The following is a 21195-nucleotide window of genomic DNA, read 5'->3' as shown; positions in this document are numbered from 1 at the left end:
TTCAGTTACAAAAATTTAGTAACTGCCGTGGTTCGGTTACGAATTAAGACAAGTTTAGTAACGGCCCAGCCCATGTTACTACTAGTAATTTCTGGAATAGAGTTGTGTTAAAAGCGCGTGTGCCAGGTAACACTTAAGTTCACGCGTGCTACAGACGTGTGTGAGAAAACTAACCCTAACTTATACTTATCGTATATTCTCTTTCATTCTCATTCATCTATTACTCTCGATCTTTCAATATCTCTGTCTCTCGCTCTCAATCTCTCTTCCTCTTTATCGTTGAAGATTCATTAAAATCAACCACAAGAAGAATTTTTTTTTCTCTTTGTCCTGGTCTCTGTTGGGACGCCAACTCCAACTATAGTTATTTTAGGAATTAGTTTTTTGTTTCCTTATTTGCAAATGATTACGTTATCTATATATATCCTTAGTTTGTTTTAGGTTTGGCATTCAATTATCAAACTGTTAAGCTTTATTTAGAAGTGGTCGATCTCTATTCAAAAGATCAACTGTTCTTGTGTGTTTGTTAATATTAGGATCAGCTAATCAGTACCAGGATCCTATCATCTGGTATCACCTAGGTTTAGATTCTCTTTATTATTCAAAACACAGGTTGCTCACGCGATTGTTGCTGACGTTTCTTATCGAAAAGCTTCACTCATGTATTTATCCCACGCGATTGTTGCTGACGTTTTCTATCGAGAGGCTTCACTCACGTATTTATCCAAGTTCTTATTAGTTTTACAGATGACGGGTGTAACCAACGCACACTTGAATGAGCGTCTTGAAACTTTGAATACCTCTTTGCAAGACATGCTCGAAGAGATGCGGACTGAACGAACAGAGATGCGGACTGAACGAACAGAGTCAACTGAAAAATTTGATACCTTCCGTGACGCGCAAACTACTCTGCAGACCACTCAAAACACCCTTCTTACAGAATTACAGACAATGAATCGCAACATTGCGGCTCTTCTTCGTCTGCAGCAAGGTGGCCACAATGAGCGAACTGACAATCAAAATCGTCGTATGCCAGGTGATGGTGGGGTTGGTACATTACTCCGAGGAAGCCCTATAAATATAAAGTTTCCTATATTTGATGGTAATGATCCAGACGGGTGGATTTTTAAAGCTGAGCAGTTCTTTTCTCTTCATGGGGTAACTGAGAATCAAAAGGTACCGGTGGCTGCTGCGCATCTTGATAAAGATGCCAATTCATGGTTTAGATGGATCAAAGAGTCTTTTGGGACTTTTAGGGAATTAACTTGGCAACAGTTCTCTCGTGCACTACGTTCTCTATTCGGTAATCGTAAGCACATCGATGCGTGTAGCGCCCTCTCCAAGTTGGAGCAAAAAGGTATTGTTCGTGAATTCATCACTGAATTCGAAAAATTATTGAATTTTGTGGTTGGCATGCCTTAGGAACACCAAATCAGTATATTTCTTGCAGGTCTTCGTAAGGATATTGGTGCTAGTGTTCGTTTATTTCGACCGCGAAGTCTTTCAGAGACTTTTGAATATGCTTTATGCCAAGAAGATGTTATCAATTCATCACAGCATATCAATCCTTTGATACGTAACTTTCCATCGAAATCATTTACAGCTGTAAGCCCATCTCTACCACAACGGAATGCCGTACCTTCTGGCATTAAACGGTTGACATGGGAAGAGCAAAAACAACATCGTGCGAAAGGCCTTTGCTTTAACTGTGATGAGCCGTATACGCAAGGTCATCTATGTGCGAAGTCCAGGTTATTGTTCCTTGAAGGTGCTAACGATATGTCTATCACGGAGCTGCAACAGGATAACAGTGAAGACATTCCCGAAGATGTGTTGATTGAAAGTGAAAAAGATATTGCTTCGACACCTGAAATTTCGTTACATGCATTTATGGGCTCTCCGTTTCCGAAAACAATGCGCATCACAGGGTATATTAAAGGACATCCAGTGACGATACTTATTGATTCGGGATCTACTCATAATTTTCTCCATCCTAAGATCGCAAAACACTGTGGTTATAAGGTTACGTCTAGTAACACTGTTATGCAAGTTATGATAGGGGATGGTAGATTTTTAAACGCTACCGGTTCATGCTCTAATGTCACTATTAAGTTACAGGATTATGTATTCGACATCGACTTTTATCTATTAGCAGTCAGTGGTTGTGATGCTGTTCTTGGCGTTCAATGGCTACGTAGTTTGGGTACGTTTACTTGGGATTTCAATAAGCTAATTATGAAGTTTTCCAAACTTGATAGAGAATTCTCCCTAATTGGTGACAACTCTCCAACGGTTATGCTTTTGGATACTAATCCTATGCAGCGAGTTATATGCCGTGAGAAGCAAGGTATTTTCTTACAATTAACAAATGCTACAAATGAAACAGATTCAAGTAACTCAGTGACACCTCCTGCAATAAGAGAGCTAATATTGCAATTTTCTGATGTTTTTGAGTCTCCTACATCTTTGCCTCCCAAGCGTTCTCATGATCACCACATTCCAGTGGTTCCGGATTCTTCTTCGGTGAATGTGCGTCCTTATCGGTACCCATATTTCCAGAAAGAAGAGATTGAAAGGGTGGTTGTTGAACTCAAAGAGGCCGGTTTCATTCGTCTTAGCTCAAGTCCTTACTCTTCACCGGTTTGTTAGTTCGTAAGAAAGATGGCTCATGGCGCATGTGCGTAGACTATCGTGCCTAAATAACATCACATTAAGGATCGATACCCAATTCCAGTGGTGGATGAGTTATTATATGAATTGAAGGGAGCAATAATTTTTACAAAGCTTGATCTACGATGGGGTTATCACCAAATTCGACTCCAAACCATATATACCAAAACCGCGTTTCGGACGCATGATGGTCATTATGAGTTTTTGGTAATGCCTTTCGGCCTTTCCAATGCTCCGGCGACTTTCCAAAGCTTGATGAACGACCTTTTCGACCCCATTTACGTCGATTTGTCTTGGTATTTTTGACGATATATTTGATTTATAACAAGTCAATTGAGAGGCATATTCACCATCTTTCGGTTGTTTTCGATATTTTTACGAGCTAATCAACTCTTTGTGAAGAATTGAAGTGTGCATTTGCGAAGTCTCAGTAGGTTATCTCGGGCATAAAATTTCAGCGGAGGGAGTATCGGTGGAAGACGATAAAATTACAAGTATTTTGAATTGGCCTATTCCATTGTCGGTAAAGGATCTCCGTGGATTTTTAGGATTGACAGGATATTACCATAAGTTTGTCAAGGATTACGGGAAGATTAGTGCACCTTTAACTGCATTGCTTAAAAAGGATGCATTTAATTGGTCCAATGATGCTATGGTTGCTTTTAAAAAGCTACAGACAGCATTAACAACCACACCAGTTCTCCAATTGCCTGATTTCTCAAAGGAATTTGTCGTAGAGTGTGATGCTTCAGGAAACGGGTTGGGAGCTGTCCTTATGCAGGAAGGTAAGCCCATCGCTTATCATAGCAAGTCGCTTTCAGGAAAATTTTTGAATCTCTCTGTTTATGATAAGGAAATGCTAGCTATTGTTTCTGCTATCCAGAAGTGGCGACCCTATTTACTGGGTCGACATTTTAAAATATGTACGAATCACCGTAGTTAAAAGTATTTTCTGGAGCAACGCTTATCTTCGTTAGAACAACAGAAATGGGTAACTAAACTTCTTGGCTACGACTATGAGATAGTTTACAAGCGTGGCTCTGAAAACAATGCAGCTGATGCATTATCTCGAGTTGAAATCCCTCGTTTAATGGCTTGTTACACACCAATTTGCTGGGGTTAATGGAAATAATTCATGAATGCCATAATGATAATGAGTTGAGCTTACTTATTGATGGATTACGTCGGGATCCAAGCCATAAGGCACACTATTCTTATGTGGATAATATTCTGCGATACAAGGGACGTATTGTGGTTGCCTCTACTTCACCTTGGTGTGCTAAACTCTTACATGAGTTTCATGGTACCCCATCTGCTGGACACTCTGGATTCTTACGAACGTATAAGAGGTTGAAGGCAAACTTTTATTGGAAAGGTATGAAGAAAATAATTAAGTCTTACATTGCGGAGTGCGACGTATGTCAGAGAAATAAATCGGAATCCATTTCTCCTCCAGGTCTCCTTCAGCCGTTGCCCATTCCTGATGATGTGTGGCTCGATATATCAATGGATTTTATTGACGGTTTGCCTACTTCCAGCCGCAAGAATTCAATAATGGTGGTAGTTGATCGTCTTTCTAAGTATGCTCATTTTTGCGCAATTTCACACCCTTATACTGCCGCTACCGTAGCAGATATCTTTGTTCGAGATGTTGTTCGTCTTCATGGCATGTCTCGGACAATTGTAAGTGATCGTGATCCTATATTTTTAAGTAATTTTTGGGAAGCTTTCTTTTCGCTCCAAGGTACCAAACTGTGTCGGAGTTCCGCTTATCATCCGCAAACGGATGGACAAACCGAGGTAACGAATCGCACTTTAGAGTGCTATCTCCGTTGTTTTGCTGGTGATAAACCACACAGTTGGAATAGTTGGTTGTCGTGGGCTGAATGGTGGTATAACACCACTTACCATTCAGCCATTAAGATGGCTCCATTTGAAGCGTTGTATAGTCGTCCTCCGCCAACTGTTGCGAGTTATTTTCCAAGCTCTATTGTTGTCCATGATGTGGACACCTCCTTGCGCTCACGAGATCGAACCTTACAGATCCTTAAGATGCATCTCCAAGCTGCTCAAGCTCGAATGAAATCCTACGCCGATGCTCATAGGACAGAAAGAAGCTTTGAGGTAAATGACTTGGTTTATCTTCGTCTACAACCCTACAGACGGACTACAGCTGCAAATCAAGCGTATTCTAACCTCTCTCCACGTTTCTATGGACCTTTTCGCGTTGAAGAGAAAATCGGACATGTTGCTTATAAGCTGCGCATGCCTCCAACAAGCCGCATACATCCTGTTTTTCATGTGTCAGCCTTGAAGTTGAAATTAGGAACACATGACACAGTTGAATCCCACTTACCTACAACACTATATCAGTTCGAATGGGAACCAGAGAAAATCTTGGATCGAGGAATGTTTAAGCAACGCAATGTTGCGGTAACTCGTTGGTTGATTAAATGGAAAAATCGTTCTGTAGAAGAGGCTACATGGGAAGATGCCGCAGATTTCATTAATCGTGGCATCCTTATTAGGTACTTTTTAAACTCCAGGTCATACTATTTTAATGCCATTATGACAAAGCGAATGCTAATTGCAAATTTGTTTGTGGGTTTGTGTTGTAGTGCCATTCATGAAATGATGACTGAAAGAATATGTGTTGTTTTTATGCCTCATGGTCTTGGGCATTTGTTAGGCATCGACACACATGATCCTGGTGGTTAAGTTTAAGCATGATAATGCTGTTTGCTCGTTCATAAATCTGAACTCAACCCAAACCTTAGTTTAATTGCCTTCATATGTCACCAAAAAGATGATCCTTAATTTTAAAAGATTCTCTTATGAACTGTAGGGTAGCTTTACCTTTGAAAGGTCCAATGAACAAAAATCCTCTGTGCTGTTTTGGATGAGCAACTTCTGCTCTTGGTAGTATGTTTGAGCTCTTAGTACAATAGGCGTCAGAGCGGGCGAGGGAAAAGTAAAACTGTACTGTAAGAATAATAAACAGAATTTCATGTATGATTTTTCTGAGAATGTCTTCAGCTCAGTGTAAGTTTTTATTATTGCTTGAATAGATGTTGAACAAAAACCTATTGCCTAACATCTTGAGAGAAAATCAGTTGACTGGTCCTAGTTATGTGGATCAGAAGAAGATAAATTGAACAATCCACTTATTGCTCATGATTATAAGTTTGTTGAAGTTGACGGATGGCCAAAGGTTATGCAACTACTCTCTTTTATCATCAAGAAATCAAGATTATGCAGCTGCTCTCTTTTATTTTGTAGAGCATATGTGTTATAATGAATGATGGGCTAGCCACTATACTTGTACACTGGTTGGACATCTAAAGATAGTGTCATTCTTGCTGAAATCGACTTTAAATCATTGACATGTTATAATGTGTGGCCTTTTTTGCCCCCATCTATTAAAGCCTGATGATTTACTTTACTTTTTGTTTACTTTAATAGGGTTCAGGTTGGGCGCCGTATCTGCACTGAATTCTCAAAAGTATTGATGCCCTAGGTGCTGCTGGAAGCACCAAAAGTCTTGATTGGTTTTCTCGTTGGAGCTCTGCTTTCATACTGGTTTTATGCTATGACCATGCATGAAGATTGTAGGAAGCTGCAGCTCTTAAGATGGTGAAAGAACTCGCAGGAAATTTATCACCTTTCCTCGTCTTATAGAAGGTACTGCAAATCCCCACATTCGAAATGGCTTTCGTGATTACACGTTTCTCATACTATATGTTTGTTTGGTTATGATGCAGTTGTATCTTGAGATGAATCATGCATTCGTCTTTCAGCTTTCAGAGAAAAAAACACCTATACCATAGAAAAAATTAGTTCTGAAATTATGTGCTTTACACCAAATCTTGTAGAATGCATAAATTTGATTAGGAAGTGCATGAACGACTGGAATGTTGGCCCCTGCAAGTATGTTAATACTGATACTAATGGGAAACATTCAATTTGTACTATGATGAGTTTTGAACCTAATGAAATAGAGATATTAAGTTGTATCGGTACTCAATCTTGTGTATTACTTGTTTCTTATCTTATGAAATCCAACATACTAAGTTCAAATGGTTTGTCTTGTATTCTTGCTTGCAGACGAAGCAGTTATCAGGATTGTCGAGGACAAGCAGATATTGAATTAGATAAAGAAACAAGTAGAATTCAGGTAATCTTATTTGTACTGCCGGAACTCGGATTTTTAGATGAGAAAAGAGTCATCTGCCTATACTTAGCAGTTATGAATCATCCGACAGTTGAACTCATCATGAACCTAAGTATCATCGAACAAATCGATTAACATATATTGATTCAAACAATGTTTTTCTTTAATGTAGAATGAATGAATGTTTGAATGTAGAATGAATGAATGTATGTTTACTTTTTTTGAATAGAGAATGGATGTTTGAATTGGATTGAATGACAACAATTCCAGGGGATAGGGTACTTGCAGGGTAAAATAAAAGGGGTGGGAATTAATTTTGACCAGATCAATGAAGACTGGACTTCTTTTTTTTAGTTACAAAAACATTAGTAACGGCAAAAACGTGTTACTAATTTTTACCAAAATAATAGGAGTCGGTCAACGTTGACTTAGTCAATATATTTGTAACCCTAGTAAAAATTTAGTAACGGTCTGGGTGTGGTTACTAATTTTCATTTGGTAACGGCTTGGTTTCCGTCACTAAATCCGTTACAACCCCAGATTAGTAACAGCAACATGTTCATTACGAAAATTTGTTACACCCCCTTTTGTAACGGTTTTGTGTTACAACCCGATTTAGTGACTGAAATAAGAGGTTACTAAACGCGAAATATGGTGTAGTATGCATGGAAAATATAATATAAAATTAGGAAAACCCGTGGGACCGGGCCCCAGCTGGCCGGCCATGCCTCAGCCGGTCCCACACGCCCTATTATTTTATTATTATTATTTTAAGGTTTCCTTGATCCCATGAAATTCCTTGATTTCATTGTATTTCTCTCAAATTATGAAAATTCCTTCAAATCATGGAAAAATACACATAAAATACATAAAATTAAGGAAACTCGTGGGACCGAGCCCAAGCCAGCCGTCCATGCCCTAACCGGCCCACACGCCCTTATTTTATTATTTTAATATTATTTGTTTCCTTGATCCTATGGAAACTCTCACTCTAAGGAAGCTCCTTAATTTCAACAAAATTCCTTGATTTCATGATATTTTCATAAAATCATAAAAAATATTATAAAATTAGGAAAAAGCACCATGGGACCGTGGTCACTGGCCGGCCGGCCATGCCTTGGCTCCAGCGGTCCCACGCCACATATTCCTTCATTTTATAATTATTTTTCTTCATCTCATGAAGTTTCCTCAGTTTCAGCAAAACCCTAATTTTGTCATATTTTCTCGAATGGATGCTCAACCGCACGCCAGAAAATATCAAAATTCCCAGGATTGAGACACGGACGTGAGCATGTTACCTTGACCGACCAGGGTTGGATCCTTGGCTCACAATGAGCCGGTCCCACGTATTTTCATGATTTGACCTAATTTGCGTAATTGCACGTATTAGGTCCAAAACTCTTCCAAATAATTTTGGATTTTCATGGAATGATCGTCAGTCGATCCCGTGACCACCCAGGGCTGATTTCAGGACCCCTTGGTCGGTCCCTCACCTCTTCATAATTAATTAGGTTTTATCACCTAAGGCTCAGACGAGCATTATAGGAGAAATGATTGAACCAGCATTTAATCATTCTTTCATCAACAAGTCACCAGCTCTTCAAGAGACCTTGGTATTTGCTCACATGAGCATATGGGCGCTTCATGGTCGGTTCATGATCCCATGTAGCCGTCCCTCCTTCATCCCATGGTTGATTTTGAAATAAATCATCAATTGGTCATCAATTGATCAAATTAGGGTTTCTGAGTCCAAGGATCATAATTCCAGATTCGAACACTAATAAATTTACGACGATCTCATGATCAATATTCTTATTAATTATGCTCGGTTCAACTACCAGTATTCTAATTAATGTTTTATTTTGGTCACGCTACCAATAATTCATCAGACGAGCAACACTTGCTCAGATAAGCTATATTTGCTCAAATCAAGGAATATTGGTTCAACTATCAATATTCAACAATTCATCGAATGATCAATACTTGCTTGCCTCAACTATCAACGTGAGAATTATATCTCTGTCTCAACAGACGCGTTCAATTCATGAGTTTCAGAATATTTTGCAAAATCATGTTCAACTCAGCAAATAGATGGACTCATTGTCCCATAAAGTCATGAAGTCAACAACTGACTAATTAACCACGAGACGTCAATCTCGTCACATGGGGGATATTAACTAGGGTTTTGGTCTGGCGGTCTACGGCACGTGTGTTCATACACACGATGGAATGTGAGCAAGTCGTGCAATCAGTTGAAGGAGTTAACAAAGTAGTGGATGGAAAATCGACCAAGTCTCCGCACGATGAGCAATTGGTTTCAAACACGATTTCCATTTTCCCACTCTTTGATTCCATAAACTGTCACACTTCATGGGATCATAGTGTCTACAATTCTAGCAATATAAATAAGTCTCTGAAATCATGATTGAATAGACAAGAATCTCACGTCTCACAGAAAACACGAGATCAACACTTCATCAATTGAGCAATTACTCTCAACTGAGTAACTTCAATCATTCAGAACTTATCTTATTTAGAATTCACAACACACCTACAATCTTTGATTACTATTGATTCCACACATTTCTCAGCTTCCCTCCTACAGATCAACCCATCCTCTCTTGTGACCGAATTTACTCTGGAACGACCATTGTCTTGGTTTAGGCCGGAGTACTACAGATTGATCTCTCGGATTCAAAGCACTCCCTTCTTGCAGTGCATCTGTGTGAGGTTAAACATTTCGCTCGGTTCAAGGAGTCTCCTCCGTATGGTCGTATCCTCAATCCCGTGAAAACCAGCAAATCGTTTTGCCCCATATACAACAAGCACCCCCTTTATAATTCCACATCCACACTCCTCACAAAGATATAGTAATTAAGCACAAATTCATTTAAGAACTCTCCCCCATAAAATGTCATTCCCAAGAGAACAACATGAGTGACCTTACTGTTGTAAAAGAACAAATAACTCAGTCTCTCACTGATTCAGGTACAATCGCGCTCCTTACGCCTCTTGAATCTCAACAGGACTCTGTGTAATTGATTCCATTAGACGGTCTCACACCAACTAAGAGTTTCTTCTACTCAATTAAAAACTTTAAACCAAATCAGCCCCCTACATTTTAAGCCTATGACTGATTTCCTGATTTACGATCTAAATGGATGATCAGGTCAAACGATAGATCCAGGTGATGGAAATCGATAGCAACTTGAAAAAAGTCTGGCTATCTTAACATTCGGCCTTATGCAACCTGAAGTGCTTCCTAGATTATTATTCATGCCACAAGTATAAAACTTGCGGAATCAACAAAGTATGAGATTAAGAGAACTTTGATGATTGGTATATATCTTGATCGTTGGAGCAAGCTCTACAAACAATCAAGATCAGGATACTCGAGTTATCAAGATAAAAGATAACGGGACCTGGCTTCACGAATCCCAATGAAGTTTTTGTAGTCGCTAAACCCTGAAAGGGTTTCTGGAAAGGACGACTCTATATATAACTAGGACACACAAAAAGTAGTGTCAGGATTCAAAGATCCAAGTTTCCAAGAGTTCCCTTATATATACTTTAAATCCTAGGTTGTGTAAGGTTTAAGCTAAGATAACTTTGAAACCAAGCAAACAATATCCACCGTTAGATGAAAGCTTTGAATCTTATTCACATATACAAGATATACACGTTGGTTAGGTAAACCGTAACTGAACCCTGTATAAAGACTATGTTCAACATGGTTAGCCGAAACTAGCAGATTTGAACTTTAAAAGCATAAAACTCATTTTCATGTTCACTAAGACATTAATCTTGAGTCACAATTATGTGATCAAATGAGTCTAGTGTTAATTAGAGAATTGATTAATTACAAATCACTTCATATAAATAATTTAGTTGCAATAGAATCATAAACGACATAGTTGGTAATTGTACCAGGTACAATTACTTGGATCGTTTGTGAGTCGGCTGAGTCACAGTACACATACCGGTTTGCAAAATTATAAGCAATAACCGAGTTCCGGAGTTGACAGGACTTTTACAGTTCACGTACCGGTTTGAAAACTTAGGTACAACTCAAGTTCCGGAGTTGACAGATTTTTCCAGTTCACGTACCGGTTTGCAAACTTAAGACTTTTCCCGGATTCAGAGTTTACATAACTTTTTCAGTTCACATACCGTTTTGGGTACTAGCTGGTACTAGAACATAAAACTGTATTGACTCACATTTTTTTGTTTTTTTTTGCTTAATCACATATATATTTATATTAATTGAATGGTCAAAATACAAAAAGTTTTACATCAAAAAACTAGCAAAATTAACTCAACAGATCAAATCAGAAAAAACAGACTAACTAAATCTGTAATAGACAACATTAGGCATTTCAATTCTTTTCAAAAAACTGGGCCTTCCATTGTGAATTATTCTTTCACCTGCACGTAGTCATGCACCTCTTTTGGCTAAATCATCAGCAGAGAAATTCACTTCACGAAAGCTATGCTGGAAAATTATGCATTCCAGGTTATGTTGTGCATTAAGCCATCTTGCTCTGAACATCCAAGGAATGCAATCATTGCAGATGTCACTTATTATTTATTTTGAGTCTGACCTGATTATTACTTTATTGGATCACATTCCGTTTTGATTATTTTGAACCGGTTACCTTACCACAGTTTCAAAATGGTTTGCATACGAATATGCATACCTATCGGTATCAGAAACAAATAGATTCTCCCATGATGTACATACGAATATGAAAATCACACAAATCTAAAAGTCGATATGTAGCTACTCCGCTGCGTGTACAAGTACATGTAATACGACTTCAGACATATAACAGTATTCTCAGTTTGTAAGACTGATAACACTGTCTTGTATTCCGAATATAGTAGTTCTGTATTTCTCTAAATCAATTCGAAACATTCCTGAATAACATCAATGACATATATCACTGTTCCATGTTATTTTCGAATGATAAACTTGAATCATGATTTGGTTCCGAACAATAAATTGTTCTCCACCGAAATTTGATCAAGTATGAACAAATGTTCATTAAGCTTAGTCATTATATTTCGAGAAATTCGTAAACTAAATAATTAGTTTTTGAATCGAAGTTCTTGTCTATGCATGCTTGATAAAGGTGAATATAACTTGAGAAATAGGTGGTTCAGTCTTCACTTACCTTTTGTTGATGAAGTTCTCTAAAAGCTTCGGTTGATCTTCGCTTTCAAATGGTAGAACGCAAATGATGATTGGTTCGTTTCTCAACTACCTCTATTCTAGACCGAGACTTAACTAATTGTAGACTAGAAATCAATATATAGTTTTGACAACTAAATTTGACAACAAGCTTGACATAGCAACACTTGTGATTTTGACCGAGCAATGCTCTAACATCAAGTACTTCACATTCCTTACTGATAAATGGTGCTCGGACAAATAGATTCAAGGCATGCAAAGGTGTGAGAAAAGAATTCTATTCTAGTTGTTGAAATATTCTCTAAGTTGATGAAAAGAACAATAAAAATCTATATGTTCAAAGGATTCAACATATAGAATTCAAGGATCATTATTGCACACCTTCAAGTCGCTGATGATACATTGGTATTTATGGATGCAAGAGAAGAATTTTTTGAGAATTCCATTATTATTACTATTGGAAATATATGAATCTATCACAAGTCTCAAGGTGAATCTAAGTAAGAGAGCTCCATTGTTAGTATTGAAATTGACAGAAAAATCGGTCCTACTAATGAAATTCTGAATCGTGGAAAAGAAAAGTTACCCATCAAATATTTGGGAATGTACGACCGAGCCACATGTAGATCAACCGACGTAAGATATTTAAGCATTTAATAAATCCAGAAAAATCTTGCATCATGGAGAAGACGAGGAAATTTTTGATGGGGCAAAATTCGATGGGGCTTGGGGAACCAGTAAAAAACCAGCATTTTGTTTCCATTTTTTAACACATTCAAACGAATTTAAGTTTTAATTTTGTCATCCTATATTACCCTTCTCCAAATCAAAAATAAATCTTGTAAGTTATCTAAAAATAACAACTAAACTAGATTAACGTAAATAAAAACCGATTGACCATACCTCGCAAGATATGGAGCCGAATCTTAAAGTAATAGCATAATCTTTTCTTCTCCAACATTTCAGTGCAAAAACGAGTGTTACATTACTCTCTGAAATGGCCAAAAGGAAGACTGTATGTACCCACAAGGCCACAACCCCCTGTACCCACTAATCATCTCTTTATTTTACCTTTACAGATTTTTTTGCCAAGAATGTTCCTTCCTTATTCACCTTCATCAAAAGAGAATTTTAATTAAAAAATTTAAAAGAAGTAAAGAATTAAAAAAGAAATTAGGTTGTAGTTTGTACAGGAAGAGCAGCCGATCAAAGCAATCAGCAATAAAATCTGTAAAGCACTTAATTAATCTTTTTCTACCTATTAAAATCTATTTTCATTTCAGTTGCAACAATTGGATAATCCAAATGGGAACAGCATATGACTGGTTCGATGATGATCACTTTTTACTGGCTGATTTTGTGATGATAAAGAACGCCCCCATTATGTTTGTTATTTTTAGATAACTTGGAAGATTTGTTTTTGATTTCGAAAAGGGTAATATAGGATGATAAAATTAAAACTTAAATTCCTTAGAATCTGTTAAAAAATGGAAAGAAAAATGCTGATTTCTTATTGATCTCCATACCCGTTCGGATTTTGCCCCATTAAAAATTTTCTCGGAGAGGACGGCTGCTGACAAAAGCTGACGTACATGTAATAATCAAAAGTATGTTCCCTAGAATCCCTTTCATTGTACTCCATGTTTATAATACCCATGCCATCTTATGTTGAGAAAAAACCAACTCAGATGATGCAAGATTATCTTTGGGGTTCATCCAGAGAAAGAAAAATATGTGTTGGTTTGAATAATCTAATTTTTATACACCAAAGGAATTTGAGTCAATAACTTGAAACTAACAAAGCAAGAATTGCTTGCAAAATATTCCTAGAGATATAAAAATGAAAGCACTGCTCTATGGAGGAACATAATTCAAGAGAAGATGAGAGGTGATGGTCAATATTTTTAGGCTTTGTATTCTCCAAAACCACCGAGGGAAATGGTTCTAAGCTAAGCATATTTTTGAGTGTTACTCGATAAACATTTTAAGGAATGAAGCCTCAATAAGATTATAGTTAAGTTGTTAGAAGAGTAATTCATCTTTGAGGACACAATTTCCAAGAGCTTACAAGATTGTAGTTAACAAATACATTAGGATAAAGAGGTTCTAAATGAGAATTGAAAATTTGAAACTTAACCTCTAAAGTAGTACTAAACATTGAAGAGCTACAAGAAATCACAATTTTAAACTTAACAATTGACATACCTCTAAGAGCATTCACAATCACGACCATAATTGGGGACTATACCCAAATTTGATCTGAAATGGAGGCGTAGTGGAACTGACTAAAGGTATATTTGGTCTGGATTTGTTTGAGACTAAATTTGGTAGCCGACCGAGACTATAACTAATTTTAATGGAACGTAGGTATAGTGAGCGTTTTAGGTGACGCGTGAGTATAATGAGCGTCTAGGACCAGACGTGAGTATAGTGAGCGCTTGAGTGTGGAGCGTTAATATAGAAAGCGTCTGAGTGAGGCGTTGATATAAAATCAGCCAAACAAAACGTTCGTTGTTAGTGCGCTTGAAATCAGGCGGTCATTATAAGTGAGCTTGATATGAAAAGTACAATCTCACTTTCCCAAACGAACTTAATACATCCACTTGACTTTTGGACGTTGATTTTATTAACGTCTCACATTAGGCGTACAACATAGCCACGTCCCACACCGTGCGTCCATAACACGTACGTCCCACACCGAACGACCACTACAACTACGCCTAAAATTCAGACGTTTACTATACTTCCGCTCATCATTAGACGTTCACTATAAGTCCGCCAGACTAAATTTTAATCTTTTTCCATTGCGTTTCACCTCCAGAAAAGCCAAATTATTTTAGCATTTGGTCTGGCATTTGGTCTTTAGTCCCATTTATGATTGTGGATGCTCTAAGTATTAGCCAAGAAGAAGATGAAGTCGTCCGCACCTTTGCAACAAATGGCTCAAATTATTTGCAAAAGACTGTTATGCTTAGTTATGCAATCAACATATGTTGATACAACAAGTTTAGCTCTTTCCATATAACTGTGTCTGGGTGAAGCATGTGACTCATAAAGTGCGGCACTTCATGTGGTTAACTGTGCATAATGCTCTCCTAAAAATTGATAACCTTAATGGAAGAGAATGCCTCATCCCTTGTTATAAATTCTCTTTATGTCGAAAAGAGGAGGAAATAGTGGTCATATCTTCATTTATTGCCTATAAGCTTAGAAAATCTAGAACTACTTCTTCGAATCCTATAATTTGAAATGGGTTTATGGTAAGAATGTAATGCAGCAGTTTCCATCTTGGGAGCGAACGACATGGAAAATTGGAGAAAACTTTGGCCGATTCTGATTTGTGCAATAACTTGGACCATCTGAGGGGAAATAAACTGATGAGTGATGGAAAAAAATCTTGTAGGACCTCTCAGGACATAATTAATGAAGTCAAGGCTGCAATATTATTTTGGTTGTCTGTAACAAACTGTTTTAGAACATTATTATTCAGGGAATATTAATAACACACTAAAAGAATTACTAGATCGTAACTTCTGATTATTGGGTCTGGATTTAAAAAACCGAACTCTTCTTGTAACTCTACTTTGTTTCAGTCTTGAAAAAAAATGTTTCCATGAACCTAGGAAGATGGCTTACAAAAAGTGTGGAATAGTCTTAATTTGATGCCATTAGGTCTGGCATTCCACCATTTTTCAATCTTGGAATAGTTTGGATTCAATCATAAGATTTATTCTACGAGAAAATGAACCCGTAATAATTTTGAACCCGACTTTGAGGGATACCACTACAAATTGGGAGACACCTACGATTAAATGAGACTAAGTTTTGACTAGGGGTAGTTTTAGTTAAGAAAAAATCATCTATATTTTATCATAATAAAAAGAAAAAAAAACCTAAATTTAAATCAATATCTTTTTGTTTTGTATTCCCCATTCTCTCTTATTGCCTAATGCTCATCTCTTTCTCCTCTTCTTCTTCCATAACTTCTTTGATTCATCGTCAGTTAATCGATGATTTCTTGTCGATTAATACCCTCTATAAGAATTGTTAGAGCACTGCTCTGTTGAACTCGCAAGCGTTGCTGTCTCAAGCTTGTTTGTCAAGTTTAGGTGATCAAAACTATAAGTCTTGATTTCTAGTCTACTTATAGTTATGTCTCGGATTAGGATAGAATATGTAGTTGAGCTTTAGACTTCGCGACATTCATCGATTGAAGATGAAGATCTACTGAAGAGAGGTTGGAGGAACTTCATCAACAAAAGGTATGTGGAGACTAAAACTTATCTATCACTCAGAAGTCTCTTCTATCCTATCTCCTATTGAGACTAAGTCGTATAGCTATATAGACTTTTACATTATACACATTTGATATTTCGAGCTGAGATTAAGTCGATTTTATCTTTCTCGAAATATGTGTTGAAATCTTTTTGCTTTAACTACGTTCATCATTATTCTTGACGAGTTTAGTTGGAAACAATTTATTTGTTGGAAACTAAATAATAAGTCAAAAGATGATCATGTGAAAATTGCCTTGAAACATCTTACATTATTTGTGTGAGGCAGTCATTTGATGTCAACTCGGAATGTTTCGTATTGATCATTCCATCACTTGAAAATTACTTATAAGCTAATAGTTTGTGTGAGACATCTATTGTCGTCTTCTAAGGATGTTTCAATGATTGAAATGGGAGTTTAAAACAACTAACCATTGTCTGGATATAGCACAGTATGCATACCAGTATGCAAACTACTGTGGTATGATTCAGGTCCGGAAACCAATTTTGCATACCAGTATGCGAACGGTTTTAACTGTTAAAGTCCGGGAACCAAGTATGCATACCGGTATGCGAATGGTTTTACCTGAGTTAGGTCCAGAATGACAGTATGCATACCGGTTTGCGAACTGTCGGACAAGACCAAAGTCCGGAACTTAAGTTTGCATACCAGTTTGCAAACTGAGACGGTTAAAGTTCTAAAATCGATTAAGTATGATTTCATACTCATGAAAAAATACATTTATAAATTAAGGAATGTAATCTTTGTAAACCGTGGCTTAATGTTCATGAATTGATTCTTAATAAGTACTTTTTACAATCATGAATCAAATCCGATTTTGTTTCAATTGTGTCTTGTATACTTCTATTAAAATATAAACAATTGAACAACTCTATGAGTAACACAAATAGATTCATTTGATCTAAAAGTGTTAGATGAATGTGGTTAATACAAAAGTGTTCATATGTCTAACTTCGGTTAACTATTGTTGAGCCAACTCAATATACACATTTAGGTACGGTTACCCATATCTAAATGAAGGTATATCTCATTTGTGTGTAACAATCTAAGACCATCTAACGGTGGAGATATATTGCTTTGATTTTAAGAAAACTTAGATTGAATCTTAAATTAGGTTTTCATCTAACGGAGAATATTGATTGCTTTGTTTCTAAGCTATCAAACCCTGATTTGAAGACTATGTAAGGGAGAAATCTAGCAACTAGAAAACCTAATCCCCTCACAACCTGTGTGATACTAGTTGCGTACTAGAGTCGATTCTCCTTTAACCTAGGTTTTTCCTAAAACCATTATAGGTTAACGACTTAAAGACTTCATTGGGATTCTGAAGCCAGACCCAACTATTTTCTCTGTCGTTGTGTGTTCTGATCTTACTTGTTCTATCATATTGAGTACCATCTTCTATATGATTGGCTCGAGATTTATCTCTGTTAGGTATGATATAAAAAGTAATCACAAAGCTTTTCGTCTCATTCTTTGTGATTCCACAATAACTTGTTCTACTACCATATAGTTAAGTTATTGTGAGGTGATTTATCTTTCAGATTTATCAAAAGACGGAACAAAAACTTTGTAGGTATTTTTGTGGGAGACAGATTTATCTATCAGAATAGACTTTTCTGTGGGAGACAGATTTGTTTATAAAGTCTTCGACTTTGGGTCATAGCAACTCTTAGTTGTGGGTGAGATCAACTAAGGGAATCAAGAGCATAGAGTCCTTCTTGGATTCAGAGGCGTAAGGAACGCGACTGTATCTTAATCGGTGTGAGACTTGGTTAGGGCTCAACTACATTCCAGTTTGAAGTTAACTTGTAGTAGGCTAGTGTCTGTAGCATCTTAATAAAGTGTGGTGTTCAAATCTGGAGGTCCCGGGGTTTTTCTGCATTTGCAGTTTCCTCGTTAACAAAACTTCTGGTGTATTTGTTGTTTCTTTTCCGCATTATATTTTTTTTTATATATTATAAATATCACAGGTTTTGCGTAGTTCAATCAATTGGTAAATCCAACCTTTGGTTGTTGATTGAAATTGATTGACACTTGAACATTGGTCTTTGGTACCGTTCAAGTTATTTCTCATATCAATCAGGCTCACAAATCTCTGTCTGTTCGATTGCAGATTGTATTGAGAAACTGGGATATAATTCTTGGATATATTTCCTTGATCGAGTCTGACTGTCGAGTTGATTCTCTTGGAATTATATTGGAGTTATTCCATACAGATTGTCGAACGAAATATTGTGTGTGGTTGTTAGACCCCCACTTTTTCGAGAATGATTCGAACGAAACAATGTGTCAGGCCTTGCATTGATCCTGAAGTTGGAATTGCGGCTCCAAAAAAATAAATGAAACAAGTTAAACTGCATGCAATTGGAAATAAAAAAGATGAAGATGACTCAGACGATCAAACTCTCGGTAAAATGGATCAGGTGAGAAGCTAAGTGATTTTCATCATTCTTTTAATATTATGATTATTTTTTTAGGTTTTCAATCAAAAATTAGGTTAAATTTTCAGTTACAAAGTAACAGTCGACAATGATCGATGAATGAATACAATATTGATTGTCACCGTCGGTATTGTTTTGTTGTTGAATACAATGCCAACTCCATTATACATTCACAACTTTTTTTTTTGCAGGTTAGGAGTCGGCACTGTATGTATCAGAGAAACCTATGCCGACATAGGTACAATATCTTTGTTGTGAAATTGCTCTCTATCGGCATAGTCGATTGCATTTCCATCTTATTAGTTACTTCTGTCGGAATTGTTGGAAAATTTCTATTCAATGCCGACTGTGGGAAAATATCCTGTTTTGAAATTTACCACAGTCAGCATACTCGAAAAATACTTTTTGCAATGTTGACTGTTGAAATTCCAATGCTCATTGTTGTTATTCCAATGCCGACTCACGAGATGCATCAATGCTGATTGTAATTATGCAATGTCGACTCCCAGATTGAAAATGCATAATTTATTAATGGACAATTTTCTATTTATGTATTATGATCTAGGACCAAGAACAAGGATAATAAAGAGTCAAAGTAACGTGCATCTTTGAAAGTAAAGGATGTTCTTGCTGCTTCCCTTCCAAATTGTCATGGTGGCACAAAACGATAAAGAAAAAAAAAGGTTATGATTAAGTGGAGCCCCCAAGTAACCATAGTATATCAATCCGTGAACGTACTGAGGAGGGTTTGAGAGGATGTTCTTAACCCGTAGAGGAATAGGATGATGAATAAATTCACGTAGAAGGATTTCAAGAAAAAAGTAAAGGCAAAGTAGCAAAGAAAGTAAAAGGGGGCCATACAGCCGCTGAAGAGCTAATACTGCCTGACCATCTTTGGGATGAACCGAATGACGATGAACTCTTATTCGACTACAAAGGTTCATGGGCTCATGTCATCTATAAAACATATGTAATATTATCTGTTTTTGTCATATAGTATTAATAAATTTATGATCATCTATTTATATATTTATATGTTTTCATTTTGTAGGACCATAATTTCGGTTATCCTCACTCTATGGTCGATTATGAAAAATATTTTAAAAAGATGGCTTGCACATGTGCAAAAACAAAGCTAAAAGTCATGGTGTTGAAATGTTCTCTTGAGAAATATCTTCTTGTTCAAGAACACCTTGTCAAACAAAGAAGTTCTTCTGAAAAGATTAAATGAAGGAGAACCGAATGTGCTCAAAGTTGAGGAAGTAGACTTTGATCAAGGATCTCTTCAAGGAATTTGTAGAATTTTTCTTATTAAAAGAAGAAGATCACAACGCTATGAAGAGATTTGATTAAATCTTAGACATATGAATAAACTAATTAATTGTTGATTCTCATTAATGGTTTTGTAAAGTTTATTCAAACTATCAATAAATATGAATGATAAGTTTTTATTTGAAATCTTTCTGTCATTCTTTGATAGTTACAGTTGCATTGTTTGTTCTAATTTAATATCTCTTTGTTTTGCATTCGATTTATGAGATTTACTTTCAGTTATTACTAACCATAATGTTTTGATCTCATATTGATTATCTCTTATGATTTTGTGAGTTTTTGATTTAGCAGATTTCATATCTTATTTTTTGGGTTGCTTTATCAAATGATCATAAGTAGATGATGATTAAACTCATGTGTAAAGTCATGATTATACTATTATCGATTTATGTTTCATAAGTTGTGTATTTAGTACACATATGAGTTTTGGTTTAACTTTTTACTTTGGCAGGTAATAGCTAACATCTTGTCGATCTTTCTTTGGTATAGGTTGTCATTTTTCTTATTCTTTTGTCTTGCAGGAAATAACAAAACAATGTGGGAGAGTTTTATATAACGTAACATCTTTGTAGGCTGAGTGGTTGTGGAAACCGAGGGAAGAATTACTTTTGATAATCTCTTTCCTGATATGAAAACTAGATCATTTCCGATCTTAGTTTTTCATACCGAAATAAGGTTACGATTATTATTTGGTTAATCATTTTCATGTTAAGAAAAGCTGATTTAATTCATATTCTTGATTTTTCTTAACGAAATAAGGTATAGTTGTTCATGTTAATAAAAGTAAGTCAATTTTGATTTTTGTTTTTGCTTAACAAAAGAGGTTCAGTTGCTTTAGTCCAATTGGTTCCTGATAAGATAAATAAAGTTAATTCTGTTATTAGTTTAGGCTTATGGAAACAAGGTACGATTATTTACGTCTGAAATAACGAAGGTACCAAGTACATCATAATCTTTTCGATATCAACCTATATGATAGATACCTTGTGTGATCTAATATAGACAAAGACTTTCAAGAAGTTGGCAAGCGCAGGGTATACACTTGGTATATAGTAAAAATCCGAAACCGAATTAACTATAAGTATCAAACC

The 21195-nt window shown here is 36.4% G+C and overlaps 1 protein-coding gene across 1 annotated transcript; it reads left to right on the top strand.

Moving 5' to 3' along the window:
* Window positions 1-747: 747 nt before the first annotated feature.
* Window positions 748-3793, top strand: LOC113349403. Its single transcript, XM_026593377.1, has 4 exons — window positions 748-1357; window positions 1451-2640; window positions 3200-3455; window positions 3648-3793. Exons 1-4 carry the CDS (start codon window positions 748-750, stop codon window positions 3791-3793), a joined length of 2202 nt encoding a protein of 733 aa, XP_026449162.1.
* Window positions 3794-21195: the final 17402 nt, after the last annotated feature.

This window comes from Papaver somniferum, chromosome 1 (genome assembly GCF_003573695.1).
Source record: "Papaver somniferum cultivar HN1 chromosome 1, ASM357369v1, whole genome shotgun sequence".
Taxonomy (NCBI): Eukaryota; Viridiplantae; Streptophyta; class Magnoliopsida; order Ranunculales; family Papaveraceae; genus Papaver; species Papaver somniferum.
This window is presented reverse-complemented; position numbering and strand designations above follow the sequence as displayed.

Excerpts from the sequence above, each read along its gene's own strand:
- LOC113349403 (XM_026593377.1), top strand. The coding sequence starts at position 748 with ATGACGGGTGTAACCAACGCACACTTGAATGAGCGTCTTGAAACTTTG. Across the intron at positions 1,358-1,450 it reads CTCCAAGTTGGAGCAAAAAG|GTCTTCGTAAGGATATTGGT; the intron begins GTATTGTTCGTG and ends TATTTCTTGCAG. Across the intron at positions 3,456-3,647 it reads AGCTGTCCTTATGCAGGAAG|AACAACAGAAATGGGTAACT; the intron begins GTAAGCCCATCG and ends TATCTTCGTTAG.